At 37.1% G+C, this 19963-nt stretch overlaps 1 protein-coding gene across 2 annotated transcripts in view; it reads left to right on the top strand.

Annotated features, from left to right (window-relative positions):
- The window catches only part of gramd2aa (GRAM domain containing 2Aa), a 33417-nt gene extending 13674 nt beyond the window's left edge, over positions 1-19743 (top strand). For both annotated transcript variants that reach the window (XM_084109872.1, XM_084109873.1), the window contains exons 3-12: positions 1000-1057; positions 5102-5174; positions 6418-6521; positions 8239-8337; positions 12586-12657; positions 12749-12811; positions 13898-14075; positions 16340-16433; positions 18895-19002; positions 19098-19743. In XM_084109872.1, the coding sequence (XP_083965998.1) occupies positions 1000-1057; positions 5102-5174; positions 6418-6521; positions 8239-8337; positions 12586-12657; positions 12749-12811; positions 13898-14075; positions 16340-16433; positions 18895-19002; positions 19098-19101 (853 nt within the window). In that variant the 3' untranslated portion in view covers positions 19102-19743. The remainder of the gene's footprint in view (positions 1-999; positions 1058-5101; positions 5175-6417; positions 6522-8238; positions 8338-12585; positions 12658-12748; positions 12812-13897; positions 14076-16339; positions 16434-18894; positions 19003-19097) is intronic.
- The last annotated feature ends 220 nt before the right edge of the window (positions 19744-19963 follow it).

Genomic DNA, 19963 nt, shown 5'->3' with positions numbered 1-19963 from the left:
GAATAATTTGATTTGTTGTGGAGTATTTGCTGATGCATAAATAACAGTATTATCTGCAGTATTTATACAATATTCAGGAATATTCATGTAAAATGTAAAAAAGCAAACAAACAAAAAACGGTCCCAGAACTGACCCTTGAGGAATGCCCATTGTAGTACTTTAGTTAGTGAGCCTTATACCATCGCAAATACTTGTACCCAGGGTTTAAAATGAACTTTTCACTCACCAGCCAATTTGGCTACTACATTTTTTTATTTATTTTTTTATTCAGCATACTGAATTCAGCGCATAAGCCTCTCCTCCATTGACAACAATAGAAAAAAAATCTTTAATTTCAAACCCTGCTTACCATAATAACAGAAGTTTGCATAACACCTGATGTCTTAACAAAAACCAAACTGTGAAAAAATCTGTAATATTCTGATGCTCCCCTTTAGACATTCTGTTGACTATTTATAACCTTGTACCTACATGTCAACTAATCCATTACAGTATTAGTAGACCGTCTGCTAAATATCTGCTATGCTCCCCAACAGACATTCTGCTGACTGTAACTTTACAAGTACATGCCAACTTATTCTACTACCCCTAACCTAGTTATTAGACATGTAGGTATAACCAGAATATCTAAAGGGACCATCAAAATAAAATCTATTTCGTATGTCACGTGAATGCCTCAAGCTCTTGTCTGGAATATGCAACAGTCATAAGCTTCATGTAATGGGACGGCTCTCTGCCTCGGGCCTGAGCATGAGCACATTTAGAGGGCTGAGGGTCATCATGAATTGTCATGAGTTCGCCCTGAGATTAAGAAGACTATGTTTGCTCAGTTTTGTTGTAGAGCTTAACAGAATAAATGCCGAACTCCATATCACAGGGGGAAATGAATAAGTTCACTTTATATGTGCTTTTATCATGAGTCTATGCTACTAATTTAAACGAAATCATGTTGGTTATCCGGGTTGAACCTCTTATATATTTTTCTCTATATATTACAGGTTGCATCTAATAGATGATCTGTCATTTGAGGACCTCAAGAAATGCTACCGTGGATCTGTAAGTACCAGATGCCATACAATTCAGTTTCATTATGTAATGTCTAACCTGTATAACAGTGATCTGAAAAATATTTTGACACTTTTTCATATTTTAAAATGTCAAAATATGAAAGTATATTTGAACATATATACAGTGTTTCTAAGCATTTTCTATCAGATGAGACGTTTTTTCGATGTCCCCAGATTCTGTTTGTATAATAAACGACATTATTCTGTCATAAACCAAGAAAGGAGATCTGTAAAGCTTTCCATTGACATTTACATTAATCTAAGTTTGTCAGAATACACAGATACTTTTGAATGGCTGTCAATGGAGGAAGATGTGTTTTAGTTACAGCAGGGACTAATAGGGCAATACAATTTTAAGTCTCTTGAATAAGATATGATAAATAAATAAATCCTTCTGAACAATAAAAATATCCTCCTCCAAAAATCTGATATTTAGTTCAACAAATCATGAGGTGGAAAAAGCACCACATTCAAGGAATGACTCGGCATTTTTGAAATCATTTTAGCCATCGGGTGTCGTAGTGATCTATAGTGTATGTATGAAGTGCTCTCAGGAGAATAATCATAACCATAATAATTATGAACACATTCCACCGACATCTGACACAAGAAAATGACTGCTATATTTCCTAAAAAATAAATGCTATTTGTTTTGATATCTTATTATCTTTTACTTGTGTCTCAAGTGTCCAAGGCTCACTGATTGTAAAAATGATTTTGGCGCCTTGCTAATTTGTTAGATTTCAGAGTAGATTCTGTGACCACAGCTTTGCTACTCAGGAAGTTTGAGTCAAGTGCCGTTTCTCAATACGCGTTCTTGTCTGTTCTTGTGTTCTTGTGAAACATCATCATTCGCTGCACGTTCTGTTCCGATTCAAAGTTCAAGATCAGTTAAAATCTTGGACGTGTTCTTGCATCAAGAGGGGACTTGTTACTTGACTTGAGACAGCCATGTATCCCAGAATGCATCTCACATCAATCAGCAAGCGTCAATGGTGGAGGAGAAAAGCCGTGTAATTTTAAAATACTACTGTTATTGTGTCATGAAATGTAGTTTTAAGAGTTTCTCAGGCGAGAATGTAGTGGTTTAAAGCTCAAATCTGTGCTTTATTTATCAAGATTGGGTAACACTTTATTATACAGTGTCTTTGTTACATATATGTTCTTACCATAGTAACGTTGTGTCTTTGTTCCATATGTTCTTACCATAGTAACTTTGTGTCCTTGTTACATATGTACTTATCATAGTAATAACAGTAAATGATGCATAATTACATGCAATTAACCCTCCACCAAATCCTAATCCTACCGTAACTAATATACCTATAGTAAGTATGTAATTGTTACATAATTACACTGTAACAATGACACCTTAAAATAAAGTGTAACCGAAGATTGCTCCTATTTGAAAATTAATGTTTTTGTAGTTGTGTGATCCAGTGATTCACGTAGGCCTGTCGCGATAATTAAATAACCGTCTGATCGCGATTATTTGATCTAACCGCGATTGTTTCAGACAACCGCGATTATTGCGCTCTTTTATAGGCCTACGGCACAAGGGGAGTTATGGACCAAAATAAATAGACAAGCACTAATTACGTTTTCCAGCAATATATTCAAAGTCATCTGAAGCCATTCCATAGCTTAATGTGAGGGACAGTAGTATATTTACATTGTTAAATTAAAGTTCACAAACTCGTCTGCAGCTGTCAATCATTCCATTCAGCATTCAAACTCTGCAGCTGTCAATCATTCCGTTCAGCATTCAAACAGCGTGCGTCGTCCGGTTACCACAGGATACACGGTAAAACTTTCTCCAATGTGACACTGACGTTATAATGCTTGATCTGTAGATAAAGGGCTGTGGATTTGCATAAAATGACTTTATTTTGCTGGAGTTTTTTGCTGTTTCTAAATGACTCGCTCGCTACCGTGTGCCTACACAGCACAAGGACTATGAATTGGCATCAGACGCACAATAACTGGAGTTTAAAACTGTGAAGAAACAAATGATCAATAAACTGTTGGACTGATATACACTAGGATTTGTTCCCTCGACATTTCTTCGCTTTGTGCTGTGAACTTTTAAATGCGCACTTGTGCAGCGCTGCGCACTGTGACTCCATGTTGCATTAAGCACATCATTCTGCACCCGCGATGCGCATACGCGCTTTGTTCCGCTCTGTTTTGAAGCGTATCATATTATCATGGTTTGTGCACATTTGTTTTTATTAACATGTTTAGATTTAATTAAATTACTGTGCAGATGTTTTCAAAAATTACTTTTTGCTGCTGATTTATACACTCACTAAGTTTAATAAACAAATTGTCATATTGAATATATTTATTTAATATTTAAAGGTGTTAACTGTAATCTTACACTGCAAAATGATAACTTACAAAGGATTAAATTCATCACAATTATTTAATGAATGAAGCACAAAGCCCTAACACAGACAATTAATCGTCAAAGCCCTAAAACTGACAATTAATCGGCATAACCGCAATTATTTTTTAGACAATTAATCGTCAGCCAAATTTCATAATCGTGACAGGCCTAGATTCACGGGGCGCTTATTAACCCCGCCTGGACCAGCGTTTTCCTCGGCTAGTCCTCCTGACGTTTGCCGCTGGCTCTGATGTCTCTGTAGTCGTTAAACGAGAGATATAATTTGACTTGTGTATATTTAACAGGCAACCTTTGGTCTCATGAATCTATAATTTGTCCCCTGGCAAATCTTTTTTTTATTTAACTTTACTGTTGTAGCCTACTAGAGCGCTGACTTTGCACGTTTGACTGAATTGTTTGCTTTATTTCTTATTGTATAGCTTTTACGTATACTTTTATAATTGATCATTAATGACATTTAACAAAAAGAGACAGGGTTGTGTTTTACGTCATACAGTATTTCATTCAATTACTGTGAAACTAATCAGAATACATATGCACATATTGCCTGAACCACATATTAATATGTTTAATATTTTTTAAATGTAAACTAAAAGAGGCAGGGTTGTGTTTTAAATCGTTTTGTTATAAATATTCATGCAGTGAAGATAATCAATGTAGGCTACTTGTTGCCTGAACCACATTTGTATGGCTATTAATATGTTTAAGATTTTTTAAATGAAAATGAAAAGATGCAGAGTGATGTTTTATAACATATTTTGTTTTATTGCTGATAAATAAAACAAAAATATAGGTTACATACAGAGATAACCGGAGTCAGCCTTCTGCTGGAAGCTAGTTATTATAGCTAATAAAGATATTTTTCTAGAAGGCATTTATTAACCCCATTGAGTGGTATTGATTATTTTTTTATGGGATTATCTCCCATTATAAAGCTTGGAAGAGCCTGAATATAACTCGTCATTGTATTCGTCTGAAAGAAGAAAGTCATAAACACCTAGGATGGCTTGAGGGTGAGTAAATCATGGGATCATTTTTGGGTGAACTATCCCTTTAAAGATTACGAGGGCACATGAATAAAAAAATAAATAAAAAAGATAATGTGCACTGATAAATCATTTATAATGAACACTGCACTCAGGGTTAGACATTCACGGTGCACTCCTGATTGGATCAGCCCATCTACTTAATGAACATCATCCAAATGCATCAGTGAGACGCTCTGAGCTGCAGGAAGCAAGAGTGAGACACACACACACACACACACCAGTGAAGACAAATGCGCTAGAAACAAGCCCACAAGTTTTTCCGTCGAGGTGCAGTGGGTGTTGCTTCTGCGGAGAGAGAGAGAGAGAGAGAGAGAGAGAGAGAGACGCTTGTGAAGGAAGAAGAGACGCTGTTTACTTCACTCACAGGAATAGGACGGAGCTGAAGCTGAGCTGGCTCTCGGGTCCCGGGACAGTGTAACTGCAGCACACACGCTGTCTCTCGGCTCGTGTGGAGTGTGTGTGTCGTGTCAGCATGCTCAGTTTGGTGCAGAGCTCGCATCCCTTACGAGAGAGAGCCAGGCTGCAGAAGAGCTGTGCGAAACAGCTGATTTCTCTGTCCTCTGCTTCCTCACAGACCGTCAGCAAGTATAATGCGCAGTTCCACAAGCTTTTCCAGAGCGTTCCCAAAGACGAGCTTCTCATGAAGGGTACGTTCCGTGTCATTCTCCTTCTATACTGTTTCACTTTACTGCATCTAGCATCTCCTTGTCTAGTGACCTTGTGAAATTACTCTCTTAATAGTGCAGCTCAATAGCATTGCTTGTTTTGGTTTATGTGAAATTTGCGCATTGTTAATAAAATTGTCCATTAAATACAGAAAGGGGCAAAGATCAGAAACCACTTGTGAAAATGCTTCCAAATGATTGCATTTTTATAGTTTAATAAACAGTTGAGGTTTCAGTTTAATTTACATGCATTATTATTTTTAAGAAAATATTTAGTCCAAACAATATTCACTACTGTTCAAAAGTTTTAGATTGGTAAGAGAAGTCTCTTCTGCTCACCAACTGCGTTTATTTGATCAAAAATAGGCTACAGTAAAAACAGTAATATTATGAAATGTTTTTACAATTTAAAATAACTGTTTTCTATGTGAATATATTGTAAAGTGTAATTTATTCCTGTGATCCAAAGCTTAATTTCCAGCTTCATTATTCCAGTCTTCAGTGTCACATGATCCATCAGAAATCATAATAATATGCTGATTTGATACTCAAGAAACGTTTCTGATTATTATCAATGATGAAAACAGTTGATATATATATATTTTTTGTCAGGGTTCTTTGATGAATAGAAAGTTCAAATGCTCAGCATTTATCTGAAATATAAAGCTTGTCTAACATTACACACTATAGGCTACTGTTTTTGATAAACGCAACCTTGGTGACCAGAAGCGACTTCTGTCAAAAACATAAAAAAACTTACCAATCTAAAACTTTTGAACGGTAGTGCATATTGTTATATTACATATTTTATAATATTATTTACAATTCACAATCATCATAACATGCCGTGAGAAGTTTATGTACATAAACGTACATTAATTTAATTGATTAACTTAGTGTGTCCCTAGAGCTGCACGAACGCAAGTTTATGTAAAACCTGATGATCATATTATCCAGTAATATGCAAAATCTTCATCAAGTCATAACTTTTTTGTATTCCAAATATTTTATAATCCTAAAACTTTACTTCAAGGATTAAATTATATTTGGAATCCCAGATTTTTAGTGTTTGGACCCCAGTGTATTGCTTGTTCATCTTGATGTTTGATAATGTTGTTATCAGTATTTTAACCGCTTTGAGCCGTCATTCAAGTGAAACGACGTCAGAATCTGATCAGCATACTTCAGTTCTCTTGAGTAAGTGCACTTGTGACCTCTTCTTTAGTGTACTCCTGTGCCCTGCTGCGGGACATACTCCTGCAAGGCCGACTCTACATCTCTCGAAACTGGCTGTGCTTCTACGCCAACCTCTTTGGTAAAGACATCAAGGTGAGCGTCACGTCCTCAGCTTATGATTATGGACACGACTAGAAGGTTCATTCCCTGGAAACGGTGGCATATGTTTGAAAACTGAACGTTATATGAAGCTGTATTTTCCCACTGCACCCAAAGAACTAAAGCCTATTACCACAATATAGGGCTTAAACTAATTAACCATGGGTCATTGTAAACCCCGGGGTAAGCGTTTCACACTGTACGTTCCTAAACCCTGGGTTAACTTTCTTTATAGTTAAGACCTGTTCACACCAAGATTGATAACTGTATAAAGATAAATTGACGATAACTATAGTAGCACCCACACCAGTGGACGATATCGCTCTGTTTATTCTAACCGCACTAAAGTTTTGTCGCCTGCCGCGTTAAAATAGCCTGGTAATACAGTACCAAACTCTGCTACTTCGCTTTGCTTCGTAGACAGAGTCTGGCATGGCATAATTGAAAAGCGTTTTCTTTCTCGCGGGGGGTGCTTGTCTGAAGTTTAAAATCATTGGTTACCCGTAAGCCAATCATATAACGTTTGGTTATGGCGTGTGTTACGCGCATGCTCAGCCACATCTAACTTCCATTGTAAACACATGTATGATGCGAAAACAAAACCATCGAGCGAAATATCGGAGTGAACATGGCTGTGAACGACTTTTGCAGATTATGTGAAGTAAATCTACGCATCCACGGTACAATCAGCGTCTACGTCACGGCTCTCAGCCCGCCCTCTGTTCGTTGATTGGCCGGCTGTTTTGAGGCCGGAGGAAAACGGAGAAAACGGTCACTATCTCAGACTGAGTACAGAAGCGAACTGAAATTGAGTGGAAGTACGAAGTCTGACGTAGTCAGGCTAGCGTTAAAACCTTGAGCTCTTTAAAGTCTGGTGGATTCTGATTGGCTGTCATTGTTTTTATCGGGCATCAGCTGAAAAAAAAAATGACTGTGAAAGTGATTTCATTGATATTGTTTCTCTGTGCCATTATCGTTATTATTGTGGTGTGAACTCTACTATTCTTTTATATTTAGAATGATTTTTAGAACTTTATCTTTACTGTTATCATTATAGTTATAATGATACCATGAGAATGATACAGTACCAGAGAAACCATACCATTGGAATCACTTTATACATTTTTTTTTTCCAGCTGATGAACGATAAAAACACTGACAGCCAATCAGAATCCACCCTGCATTAAAGTGCATGAGCATTTAAAGCAACAGATGCTTGGAATAAACAGAATGATATCATCCGCTGGTGTGGACACTAATATAGTTATCGCTATAGTTATCGTTATAGTTATAGTTCTTGGTGTAAACAAGCCTTAACCCTCAAGTTACATTTTTATTAGCTTAATTTCATAAAATTCAGTAAATAGCTGGGAATGTTTTGGTAGTATCAATTCCAGTGTACTTTGTACTAAATCCTGTTACTGTATAATTGACAAATATTATAAAACCTGTGAAAAGTATGATATTAGTAATTCAAATATTGTGTAGATGATGATTGTAAATAATCATATAGATCAATGGTGTTTTGTTCACTTTCAGCTGCCATGTTGCAGTTTGTTATGCTGAATTAAGCGTAATGTTATATCGTTCCTTTGTGACCTGCGTTATTTAGTAATTAGATGAAACTGGTCCAGTTTCCATCCTTGAGAGGGAAAATGTTTTGGTAAACGTAGATGCACTTTGAAACACGTAACTTTCTCTTGCCTCTCAGGTGGCCATTCCTGTTGCGTCTGTGCGGATGGTGAAGAAACATAAGACAGCAGGTCTGGTTCCCAATGGCTTGGCTATCACCACAGACAGCAGTCAGAAGGTGCGTTTCCACTGGGTTCCAGGTCACCGACCGGCAGATTGAAATACAAAGCTTAGTCAGCACATGTTGCGCTGTTGCAAAACACTGGAAATGCAAATGGATGCAACACTGAGACTCCAGGTCACCGTATGAATCCTTGACTTGGATTTAGTCAGCATTTCTCACACATTGTATACCTTTTTGTTTAGTGAACTGTTTAATTCTTGTTATGTACAGTAGGTAACACTGGTTTAGAAAGTAAACCTATTATTCAGCAGTGCAAAGAACGGATGATCAGATGGTATATCAGAGGTTAAATCGTAGCTCAGATCATTTTGTCTTCATGGGAAACTTTCTCAGAGTTCCTATTGAAATATCTGAGGTTTGATTGCAGACTTTGGTATCTTGGCAAATATGATTATTTTATAGCTCTTTTGAATCTCTAGAGGAGAAACGAGAGATTATTGCACTGAAAAAATTGGCTTTGAAACAATTTTCACAAAATAATTAATTCCAAAGAAATGGCAAGTAACTATCGAAGCTTGTTTCCGCCATGGAATAAAACAATTTAAAACATTTTTTTTAAAGACAATTTAAATATAATTGTGTTGTTTTTTCCCCGCAATTGCGAGTATATCTCGCAATTCTGACTACTTTTCTCTGAATTTTGAGATATAAACACCAAATGTGAGTTATAAAGTATAGTTCTGAGGTAAAAAGACTGACTTTTTTTAATTCATTAAAGTTAATATTACGCAATTCTGAGAAAAAAGGTCAGAATTGCAAGTTAAAAAGTCGCAATTACCTTTTTTATTTTTTAGTCAGTGACGGAAACAAGTAACACTTTATTGTTTGCATGTTGCACATTAATTGTAAAAAATCCTTTTTACAGTGTAGGGTCTATTTCTCAGGAGAAGCAAAAGTCACATTTGCTCTAATTTCCATCCCATTGCTATCGATAAAAAGTTGAAAACATACAGATACCAGAGGATAATCATTGCTCAGGAGATTGGATTTTTATTGTCTCAGAAGTTTCTCCTAAAATTCCATATCAATACATACAAATAGAGACAATTGTTGACATACTCTAGCAAGATTATACAGCTATAAACACAGCTGTCATTTAGTCTTGAAAGAATTTAATGAAAAATATGTCATTAAGATTTCTGTCTTTTGCACACACTCACACACTCATTCAACTCTAGAGGAAATTCTCAGACATCTCATGTGATTTTTCTTTCCATTGGGAGGCTCAGTGGACTTGGCATCAGATTCTTTTCAGTTAAAACTTCAGTCAGCTCATATTACTGTAGAACTTGTCAGAGCGGATATGAGCACGGTATTCGTGTTGAAGAGTGTTAAGAGCAGTTTTATTGGAGATTGCTATGACGATTAATGTCTGTAATTCTATAGTTCTCAAAAGCAGTAATTTACTTCCTGTTCAGTAAAAGCAGAACAAAACGACATTGTGAAAAATGAGTATTGCTGCCTTGAATTGCACCTGGTAAAATCTTAGATGGGCAGTTGGTATTGCATCTACAATGAATTAAAGTTGGAATCAAAATTCAGAAGCAACTGAATCATAAAATTCAATGGTGGCAAATTCTCTTTTTTCTGTTTTACAGATACACTATATGAATACACTTTCATCTCTTTTACACAACCTATATTCTTTTTTATAGATGGCATCTCGCAAATAATAAATTGTGACGTATATCCGAGTTAAACGGCTTCTCAAACAAAATGTAGGGCTGGACTTGATTTTGTCCGCAGGGAATTTATTTGATGGTTGTGATTTGCTATTGGTCGATCTCATGTGAGTGACAGGTTGCCCCGCCCTCATCATGTCACTGCAAGAGGGAGGGGAAGTTATTGTAATTAACGATTTGCACGGATAAATCATTTAAAATAATAAATACTGCAATATTCCATAAAAAAAAAAGGTCAATTTTGATTTCATGGTGACTTTAATTTGCATGAAGCATATTGAAATATAACTTCCACTTTTATCCACTGTCGTTTGCAAACATATTTTCAGATATTTTTTCAGGTTAACTTGCACCTTCTGAAGTCGGGTATCATTGAGAATTTATTTGGTCATTCATGTGCACATAATTTCAATATTTTTCCCACTCCACTTGAAGGTTGCATTTGTTTTGAATTAATCCATGGGATCGGCTTTCACACACTCTTAGTGATCCTTTTCCTGGTAGTGAGATTATGGTCGCTACCTTTTGAAATTAAACCAGAGTGGTTTGTCTTAATCTCAATCTCTAATCTCTGCTAAAAAATCCAGCTAAAATCAGTTTAAGGTGGTAAATGTGTCTTGGAACATGGAAAAATAGAGGTTCTTTATTGGCATATATGGTTCCATTAAAGGAACACTTTGACTTTTTGGGACTTTAGCTTATTCACCGTATCCCCCAGAGTTAGATAAGTCCATACATACCTTTTTCATCTCCGTGCGTGCTGTAAGTCTGTTTGACGCACCCACCGCTAGCCTAGCTTAGCACAAAGACTGGATGTAAATGGCTACAGCTAGCATACTGCTCCCAATAAGTGACAAAATAACGCCAACATTTTCCTATTTACATGTTGTGATTTGTATAGTCACAGTGTGTACAAATAACAAGGTCACATGAGACACAGGCATTTTTTAAACGTTTAAATACTGGGAACTATTTTCTCAGAAGGCGAAGCACTGCTACTTGGGCGGAGTGATTAGCGCAGCACCCGAGAAGCGCCTTTCCGTCAACAAAACCAACGTGACTAACTAGCTAGTAGCGAACGTGATTCGTGATCATGGCTGACTTTGAGGAATTGTCAGAGGATTTTTATTTGGTATCAAACCAAGATCCAGAACCATATCATTTTGAGCCAGAATACACAGACGAGGAGTTACAAACTTTGGAAGCTGATAGACAAGATGCCGAACAGGGGGGAGAATCAGAACGGGTGTAGCCTACTATTTCACAAACAAGGTCACTGTTTCTCAAAAATGAAAACTGCCCATCCAATTCATTAGCAAGTTGAAGGCTACAGTCCTGAAAGTTACCTTTAGCGCCTCTTATTTGTTACTGGGGCGATAGAGCGCGTTTTTGACAACACAATACTAACATTACAGGGGATACATGGAGCCCGGGAACAACTGTAATAGTAGTGAGCATCCTATTCATGTAATAGTGTCACTAAGGTTACATTACATCTAGCTAATATCTATATCCAGAACAAGTAGCCATTGGTTCTTCAGGTCAGTGTTTTTGGTTGGAATTCTATGAAACATCATGGTATTACCTGGTCTTCCCTGTTTATTGTCGCAGCTCTTTACAATACAGCAAACACCCATGATTGTAAACTTTGCATTTACTATCTAGTAATTGCTGACTCTATTACTCCAACTCTGAGCGAACTCTCTGCTCCTCACCACAGCGCTTCTCGGGTGCTGCGCTAATCACTCCGCCCAAGTAGCAGTGCTTCGCCTTCTGAGAAAATAGTTCCCAGTATTTAAATGTTTAAAAGATGGCTGTGTCTCATATGACCTTGTTATTTGTACACACTGTGACTATACAAATCACAACATGTAAATAGGAAAATGTTGGCGTTATTTTGTCACTTATTGGGATTAGTATGCTAGCTGTAGCCATTTACATCCAGTCTTTGTGCTAAGCTAGGCTAGCGGTGGGTGCGTCAGACAGTTACGGCACGCACAGAGATGAAAAAGGTATTTATGGACTTATCTAACTCTGGGGATACGGTGAATAAGCTAAAGTCCCAAAAAGTCGAAGTGTTCCTTTAAGAACCTTTAACACCAATGGAACCTTTCCATTGCACTAAATGTTCTTTTTTAAAGTAGAAAAGGTTTCTTTAGATTATTAATATTCTTCACACCAATAAAATATTGGTTATTTTAAGAACTGATCCCTGAAATGTTCTTTGGGGAGCTAAAAAAATGGTTCATGGCATCACTGTAAAAACATTATTTATAAGAGAGTGTGTTTCAAGCTGGTTTAGATGGTTAACCAGATGGTTCACCAGCTTTCATGTTTTGGAGAACGGTAGCTATTTTTTGAAGGTTCAAGACCTTCAACCAGCACTGGACCCTATTGTTTTCCCCACTGTTAACCAGCGTGGACCAGTTTGAAACCAACTAACATGTTTCAAAACCAATAGCTGGTTTTAACTGGGTTTTCCAGCAGGAATGTTGGTTGATATGCCACATCCACCATGTATTGTAATGTTTTGATATGTTTGTGTCCTCTCCATGCACAGTACGTGTTTGTGTCTCTACTGTCCAGAGACAGCGTCTATGATGTGTTGAGACGCATCTGCACACATCTACAGGTGAGAGTTTACTCTATACCCATGGGCTGGATCGTTATATAAACAGCATTAGCCTAATAACAAGTGTGTTGTATTGCTATCTGTCGTACAGGTCAATGGGAAGAAGATCCTCAGCCTCAAGCAGTACATGGAGGAGCCTAACTCTTTATCTCTGGTACGTTTCAGAGTCTAGATTGATCTGGCTTCTGGTGAACATCTTGCATGTTACATTTTCGTGCATAGTATCCGCATGCTAATTATAGTGATTTTATTTGTATGGCACTGTATTGGCTTTAAACACCAATGCAATACATATTGTTTCAAAATAGCTTTACAAAAATGCTTGTTTCAATGTTACAAGTATTCTGTTATCAGCCAGAGATGAGTGTATCAAAGGAATGTGCATATACTGCTATAAAATAATACATGTTATGTGGTTGGTTAACGTCATTTTAATCATGAAAACTCTCAAAGTAGTTTTAGCATGTTATTGAATAAGGTAATGTTAATGTATTTGGTCTTGGTGAACTAGATGTTGCAGAGCAAGTATGGGTGCTAATACTGCTAATAAATCCCGTAACAGATCTAGGCAGGTGGAGCTGGGGAGGTGGAGGGTCTCAGAGGAGCTTTGAAAGGACTAGCCTACAGCAAACACTGAAACAGACTATTTAAATGTTTAAGTGTTGAGCAAGCAATATCATTGGCTGCAGGATCAGAAGAGGCCAATCAGCTGGTGATTGCTTGCAGATTGCATGTAAAGGGCCGATCAGCCTGCGCCCCCTAGAGTTTCATGACTGAACTAGATATGTATTCAGTCAAGCCGACAAAAAACTTGTGCAATTACAACTTGTGCTCGTATTGATTACAATATAAGGATAATATTACAATATTAGGATGATATTTGAAAGCTTTGCATGCCGATTCCAGAGTTCCCGTCATCTGAAATCTTCACAATTGTCTGCGTCGCCTGAAAACATTGGATGCAAACTGGAGATGACGGGATCTGTAGTTACTCCATCCCGAGGTAGAAACAGGGAAGGAAAAGGAGAACATATCAGTTTATTAGAAGTATTACATGAATGTTTTACGCCTCTTTGCACGTAAATTAGCTGCAAACTCTGGGCCTTTAGTCTCAAATTAGTCTCATTACAGAATGGCATTCGCAATACTACTGCCCGACGAATGCAGACTGTAAATGTATGCGTTTTCAGTGGGCGCAGTTCATTCTTAGTGTGTCCTGTACTTCCATTTGGTGGTGTAGGATGAGTTCCCCGTCCCTGAAGTTTTCCCTGTCCCAGACGAGTTTCCTCCGGTGCTGAAGTGGAGGAGGAAGCCATCAGTCGTGTCCGTGTCTTCTTCTCTTCCTGATTTACTGGGAAACTCCACTAGCAGCCTGAGTGCCGTAGACGCCCCTTTCCAGACAGACAAGCCTCTGGAGGGTGAGTGACCCGCCAAAAAACTTACTTACATATTTGATACTATGGACAATGGTATGTGCTATTCTGTAAAGTACCTGGGAGTAGCATGTATATGTCATGTATGTATGAATCTGACAACTTTTTTTGAAAGGGGTAACGATGGGTTAGAAGTTATAAAAATTGTCAGTATTGCATATTTCAGATGTACAGGTGAAACTCAAAAAATTTGAATATCGTGCAAAAGTTCGTATATTTCAGTAATTCAAATTAAAAGGTGAAACTAATATATTAAGTATATATAACTATATACATATGCATGATTATACTTTTCAGAGGGCTGACATTTCTGTATTTAATTTTTTTAATTGATTTCATGTAAAATTCAAATTTTGTAAGATTTTGTATTTTGTTGTGGGTCTTTAGTTAAATAGTATTGATCAAAGGATGTTTTACGTATATCACGTTATCAGTGTTGTGTGTGTTCTGTAATCAGATTATTTTCGAAGTAACTCCTTGTTAAATTTACACCATACAGGGACTTTAACAGTGTGCAGGAAAAGGACACAAGTACAATCTTTGGAAGTCATTGAAAAGTCAATAGTTGAATAGACAAATCTGCTCTAGAATATTTCAGATAGATAATGCTCTTTGTGAACGTTCAAGCAAAAGCCGCATGATGTATGTCAGATGACCTGTATTGTGCATTAAATCCATTCATTCAGAAGATTGCAGAAATCTCTATAAAGTGATTTAAAAGAAAATCTCTAGTAATCATGAACATCCGGAAAGGTCAAAGAAAAGTAATTCTTTGGTACTATAAATATAACCTTTTAAAACAAAATATAAATTAAAATAACTAACACTTACGAATGTGTAATGTGTATACACTGTGCACAGTATGCTTGAAATACCTACATGATCTATTGGATTTAACAAAATGTGAAACTTTAACTATAACTTGGAAATGCGACGAGCAATATCAACCTTGATGTCTTTCTTGACTTATTATGGCAATTTAACAATATAAGTATTAATAAGTATATTTATTTCCAAGATAAATATTTGGATGGTCCTTTCTGAAATAAACATGTGACGTAATGAAATTACTGCCGACTGATGAGAGAATCTGTCAGTTTTTGTGCTGAACTTCTGAGGAGGGTAAAGCCAGGTAAAACTCTGCCGTTGGAAACGCATTATGAGCGGATTAATTTCTCAGACCAGACTGGAAATTAATGTCCCCATTTGATCTAATGTTTCTGGGATGGAATGAAAAAATGTCCATTAAATGATTTTGTTTCATTCGGGAACAAGCTGATCACTTGACTTTGACGTCACATCTCTGCCTGTGCTGTGAGTGGCTGGTTGACTGGCAGGAGTCGGGTCCATTATGCAATACGGGATTAATCCCAGAAGGAGATTAAAAAATGTGGAGATAAAACATTAAAATATCAGCCTCTGCTTAAGACTAATTGATGTAATACTTTTAAATGCTTGTTTGGATAATGTTAAAAGCTGTGTTTGGCCGTTATGGATGGTTCACATGTTCTTTGGGTATTTTATTTCAACATACAGTCTCTCAACTAAAGGCCCCAGTATACAGTACTTCAAGCCAAATCGAAGAGCGAACTGGTGTGAACGGTCATTTCAAACAAAATCAGACCAAAACAAAGTTCGTTTTGCTCTGGTTGCTAAACGCCTTTGAACTATCATTGGTCCGTGGTGATGATGTAATAGGTGGGTGTGGCTCTGAGGCTCCGCCTTTTTCAACAAGGAAATCTTCTGTGAAACATGAACACACTGGATCGTCTCTTTATAGTAGAAACTGAAATTGTAATTCTAATTGAAAGTGACTTTTTAATACATTTTTAGTACTGAAAGCTACTTTAAATCAATCTATTATTGTATAAAGAGCTACTGTATATAAATAAACATGACATGATTGAAGCGCTGGTTTAAACATCCACATCGCTACGATCAGATGCTTTCTGAATGGCTGTTTTCTCACCGCTGTTGGTTATTTTGTTATTGAGAGGAGCGTGTGCAGCACATATTTACATTTACATCTAAACGTTGCTCTCATCAGTATGGACGGCGTCGGGATGTTTGCTAACAGTATATCGCTGCTCACGTATTTTGAACTTTTTTACCTCTAAGCGAAGAATGAAAAAGCTTCGCTGTGAGTATATCAGGGCCTTAATATGAGACCTGTGTTCATTTATTAAAGAAAGAAAAGACTGGAGTAAGTCAGAACGTTCCTCATCCTGTGATTCTGTGATCCGCTTCAGATCAAGGTCTGGAAACCAAGACGTTCCTCCTGACAGAGACGATTCCAGAACTGGGTCAGATGGAGTACCAGCTCCTGAAGTTCTTCATCCTGCTGTGAGTTTGTCTGGTCATCCTCGCTGTGTGTCCATTCGTTTATTCTTACTCTTAGCTTTAGAAATACTATATGATTGGCCATATAAAAACCGAATGATTGGCTAAACGAATAATTTGCTTGTGTGGTATCACAGAGACCGGTGTATTGTTTCAGGACACCTAATTCACTTGTATCATCATTTTCACACACACACACACACTAGCACTCTTACACACTAGCACTCACACACATGCACACACACACTCACTCAGACATACACACACACTCAAGCGCACACGCACACGCTCACTCAGACATACACACCCATGCACACACACACACACACACACACACACTCTTACACACTAGCACTCACATACATGCACACACACATACTCACACGCATGCGCACACTCACTCAGACATACACACATGCACACACACTCAAGCACACACACACACTCAAGCACACGCGCACACTCACTCAGACATGCACACACACACACACTCTTATACACTAGCACTCACAAACATGCACACACACACTCAAGCACACGCGCACACTCACTCAGACATGCACACCCATGCACACACACACACACACTCTTATACACTAGAACTCACAAACATGCACACACACACTCAAGCACACACGCACACTCACTCAGACATGCACACACTCACTCAGACATACACACACTCAAGCACACGCACACACTCACTCAGACATACACACCCATGCACACACACACACACACACACACACTCTTACACACTAGCACTCACACACACACATACTCACGCGCACGCACGCACACACTCACTCAGACATACACACACATGCACACACACTCAAGCACACACACACACGCACACACACTCACTCAGACATACACACACATGCACACACTCACACAGACATACACCCCATACACACTTTCTCTCTCACACACACACACACACACACACACACCTTTAGCATTTTTCAGTTTTAATATCGTGTCAAACGTATTTAATTAAATCAAACTATCTAGATCGACACATACTTGGAAAACTATATATGCATATTATCATACGTTTTAAGTCAACTTTTCTTCTAGGCTTTATAAATAGATCAAATCAAGAGGCAGGGGAGATTTTCTCATTACTTTGTCACTCAAACTTGTGTGTGTTTGCCAGTCCACCTGTTCCAGTAATCCGTCCCCGTCGGCTCCAGCCTGATTAATGTGGAGCGGCCGGAATACCTCACGTGTGGAAACTGGCTCCACATGCGCACGCCAGGAGTGGAAACAACACACTTAACAGAATAAGATGAAGGATCTCAGGAACCGCAAATTAGAGTGAATCAACAAATTCACCCAACAAATACATTAGGAGTTGAAAAAAGTTTTCAGAACAACTTTTATTATTCAAACAATACATTAGATTTCAGCTATTTACCTCTGTGCTTAATGCCTATACTATATAAACGACAAAATTAAAGAAAATATATGAAAACTCATATTCGTTTTGAAAACGAATGTTAAGGGTTGTTTTAAGGACATGTTCGTGCATGCCGGTAGCCAGCCTCTCTGAAGCAGTCAAAGGCTATTCTAAACGAGTCAAAAAGTCGAGACACCGTCAACATTTCTGTGTCCACCACTCTAGTTCATCCAAAACAAACCAGAAAAGAGACTCAAAGTGCTAAATACCAGAATTATCCTTTAATGCCTATACTATATAAACGACAAAATTAAAGAAAATATATGAAAACTCATATTCAATATAAAAATACTAATAATAAATAAATAAAAATATAATACAAAAATCAATAATAAAAGCGAATAATATAATTTATTATTATTAATACTACTACTACTACTAATAATAATATATAAAATAATATAAAATAATATAAAAAACTTATAAAATTAAATAACAATAATAATATATTAAAATAATATTAATAAATGAATAATAATAAATTAATAAATTATCATTATTATAAAATAAAAATAATAATATGATAAAATAATCAAAAACATTTTGATGCTCTTCAGTTTAGAATTAATAATATTTAATAAATTATTATTATTAAAACTAATTGAAACTATTACTTAAACTAACAATAATAATATATTAAATATTATAAAATAATAATAATAAAACAATACAATTAAATTATAATATATTAAAATCATTTTAATTTGAGAATTCCAAATCTCAATCTCTTTGGCATTATAATATTTAGGTATAGCTTACTTTTTTTTAGAAATAATATTTATGAATATAAAATTAAATGAAGTGTTTTTATTTAATTTATTTGAGCAACCAAGATATCAATAGTTGTGTTTCCATTAGATGTGAGTGACCAACGCTGCCATCTAGTGTCCTTTCAACATTCATACGGCTCTCCGTTAACTCGTCGCTCTCATCGCTCACAGCGAGCTGTAGTTCTTCTGGTCTTGGGTTTCCCTTTGAAATGTGCCTTCTGTCCCGCAGCATTATCCTGCTCATCCTGTCGTCGTGTTACCTGGCCTTCCGTGTGTGTAGCCTGGAGCAGCAGCTCTCTTTCCTCAGCAACAACCCTGCACTGACTCTCAGAGAGAGGTATGTGATCCCACACTCTCTTACGTCATTCACGCCAGTCTTACCAGAGACTGTGTTCACCAGCGCTGTGTGTCCGTCTGTCTGTCCACACACAGGTAACTACTGACGGTCTCCACTGCAGATGTCCACAGGAAAGTCTTCCGGCGCTGGCGCTCTCTCTCTCTCTCTCTCTCTCTCTCTCTCTGTGGCCACCTTGCAACTATGCAAACAAACTCACGTATTTATGCAAAGTCTTTCTCGGATTGCGTTGACAATGAGCCTGAAGACTGCGAGTGTTCTCAAATAGTCCTTGTGTGTTACTGAACTCGAGAAGAAAGGACCCGACCAGCCTACGCTACTTGTGCATTATTAACATGATGAAGGGCTCTGCTTCCCCTGTTTGTGGTCACTCGTCACCTAATGTATCAGTCGCTTTACATCGAACCATGACTTTCAATAGGTTGTAAATCTCGTGAATATATGTATAGCTCAGGTTTGAATGCAGTATATTTGGATAAGATTATTTTATTTATTGATATGCAAGCCACTTGCCATGTTCTAGCTCTTCCAATAGGATTTTAGTTGACCTGAAAATCTCTATCATGTACAGTTTGATCAGGTTGTGTAATAAGGTTTACCGTGTTCACGCCTGGGCGGAATGTTTATGGCATAATGAATGTTTACTCAAGTAAATCTTGAAGCTGTTGAATTCATGGACAATAAAATAGTGCATGTATAGTTTCATGTACTGTCTTAAGGTTATCATTGTGCTGTTGTTGTTGTTGTTTCCTAAAGCATATTGTGCAGATTTTATATACTTAACCATGTAAAGCCTGACATATGAAATAATAGTCCGAAAAATCTAATTTTTTGAAATGGAACAGTTTATTAGAACTTTAGACAAAATATATATTAAAAAAAGTTACCAAAAATGTGCTTTTTTTTTTTTGAGTATCATTTTTGAAAAATCAGGTTTTTATCA

This window comes from Abramis brama (genome assembly GCF_963993115.1).
Source record: "Abramis brama genome assembly, chromosome: 3".
NCBI lineage: Eukaryota > Metazoa > Chordata > Actinopteri > Cypriniformes > Leuciscidae > Abramis > Abramis brama.
Note: the sequence above shows the minus strand (reverse complement) of the source record. Positions and strands in the feature narration are given on the sequence as shown.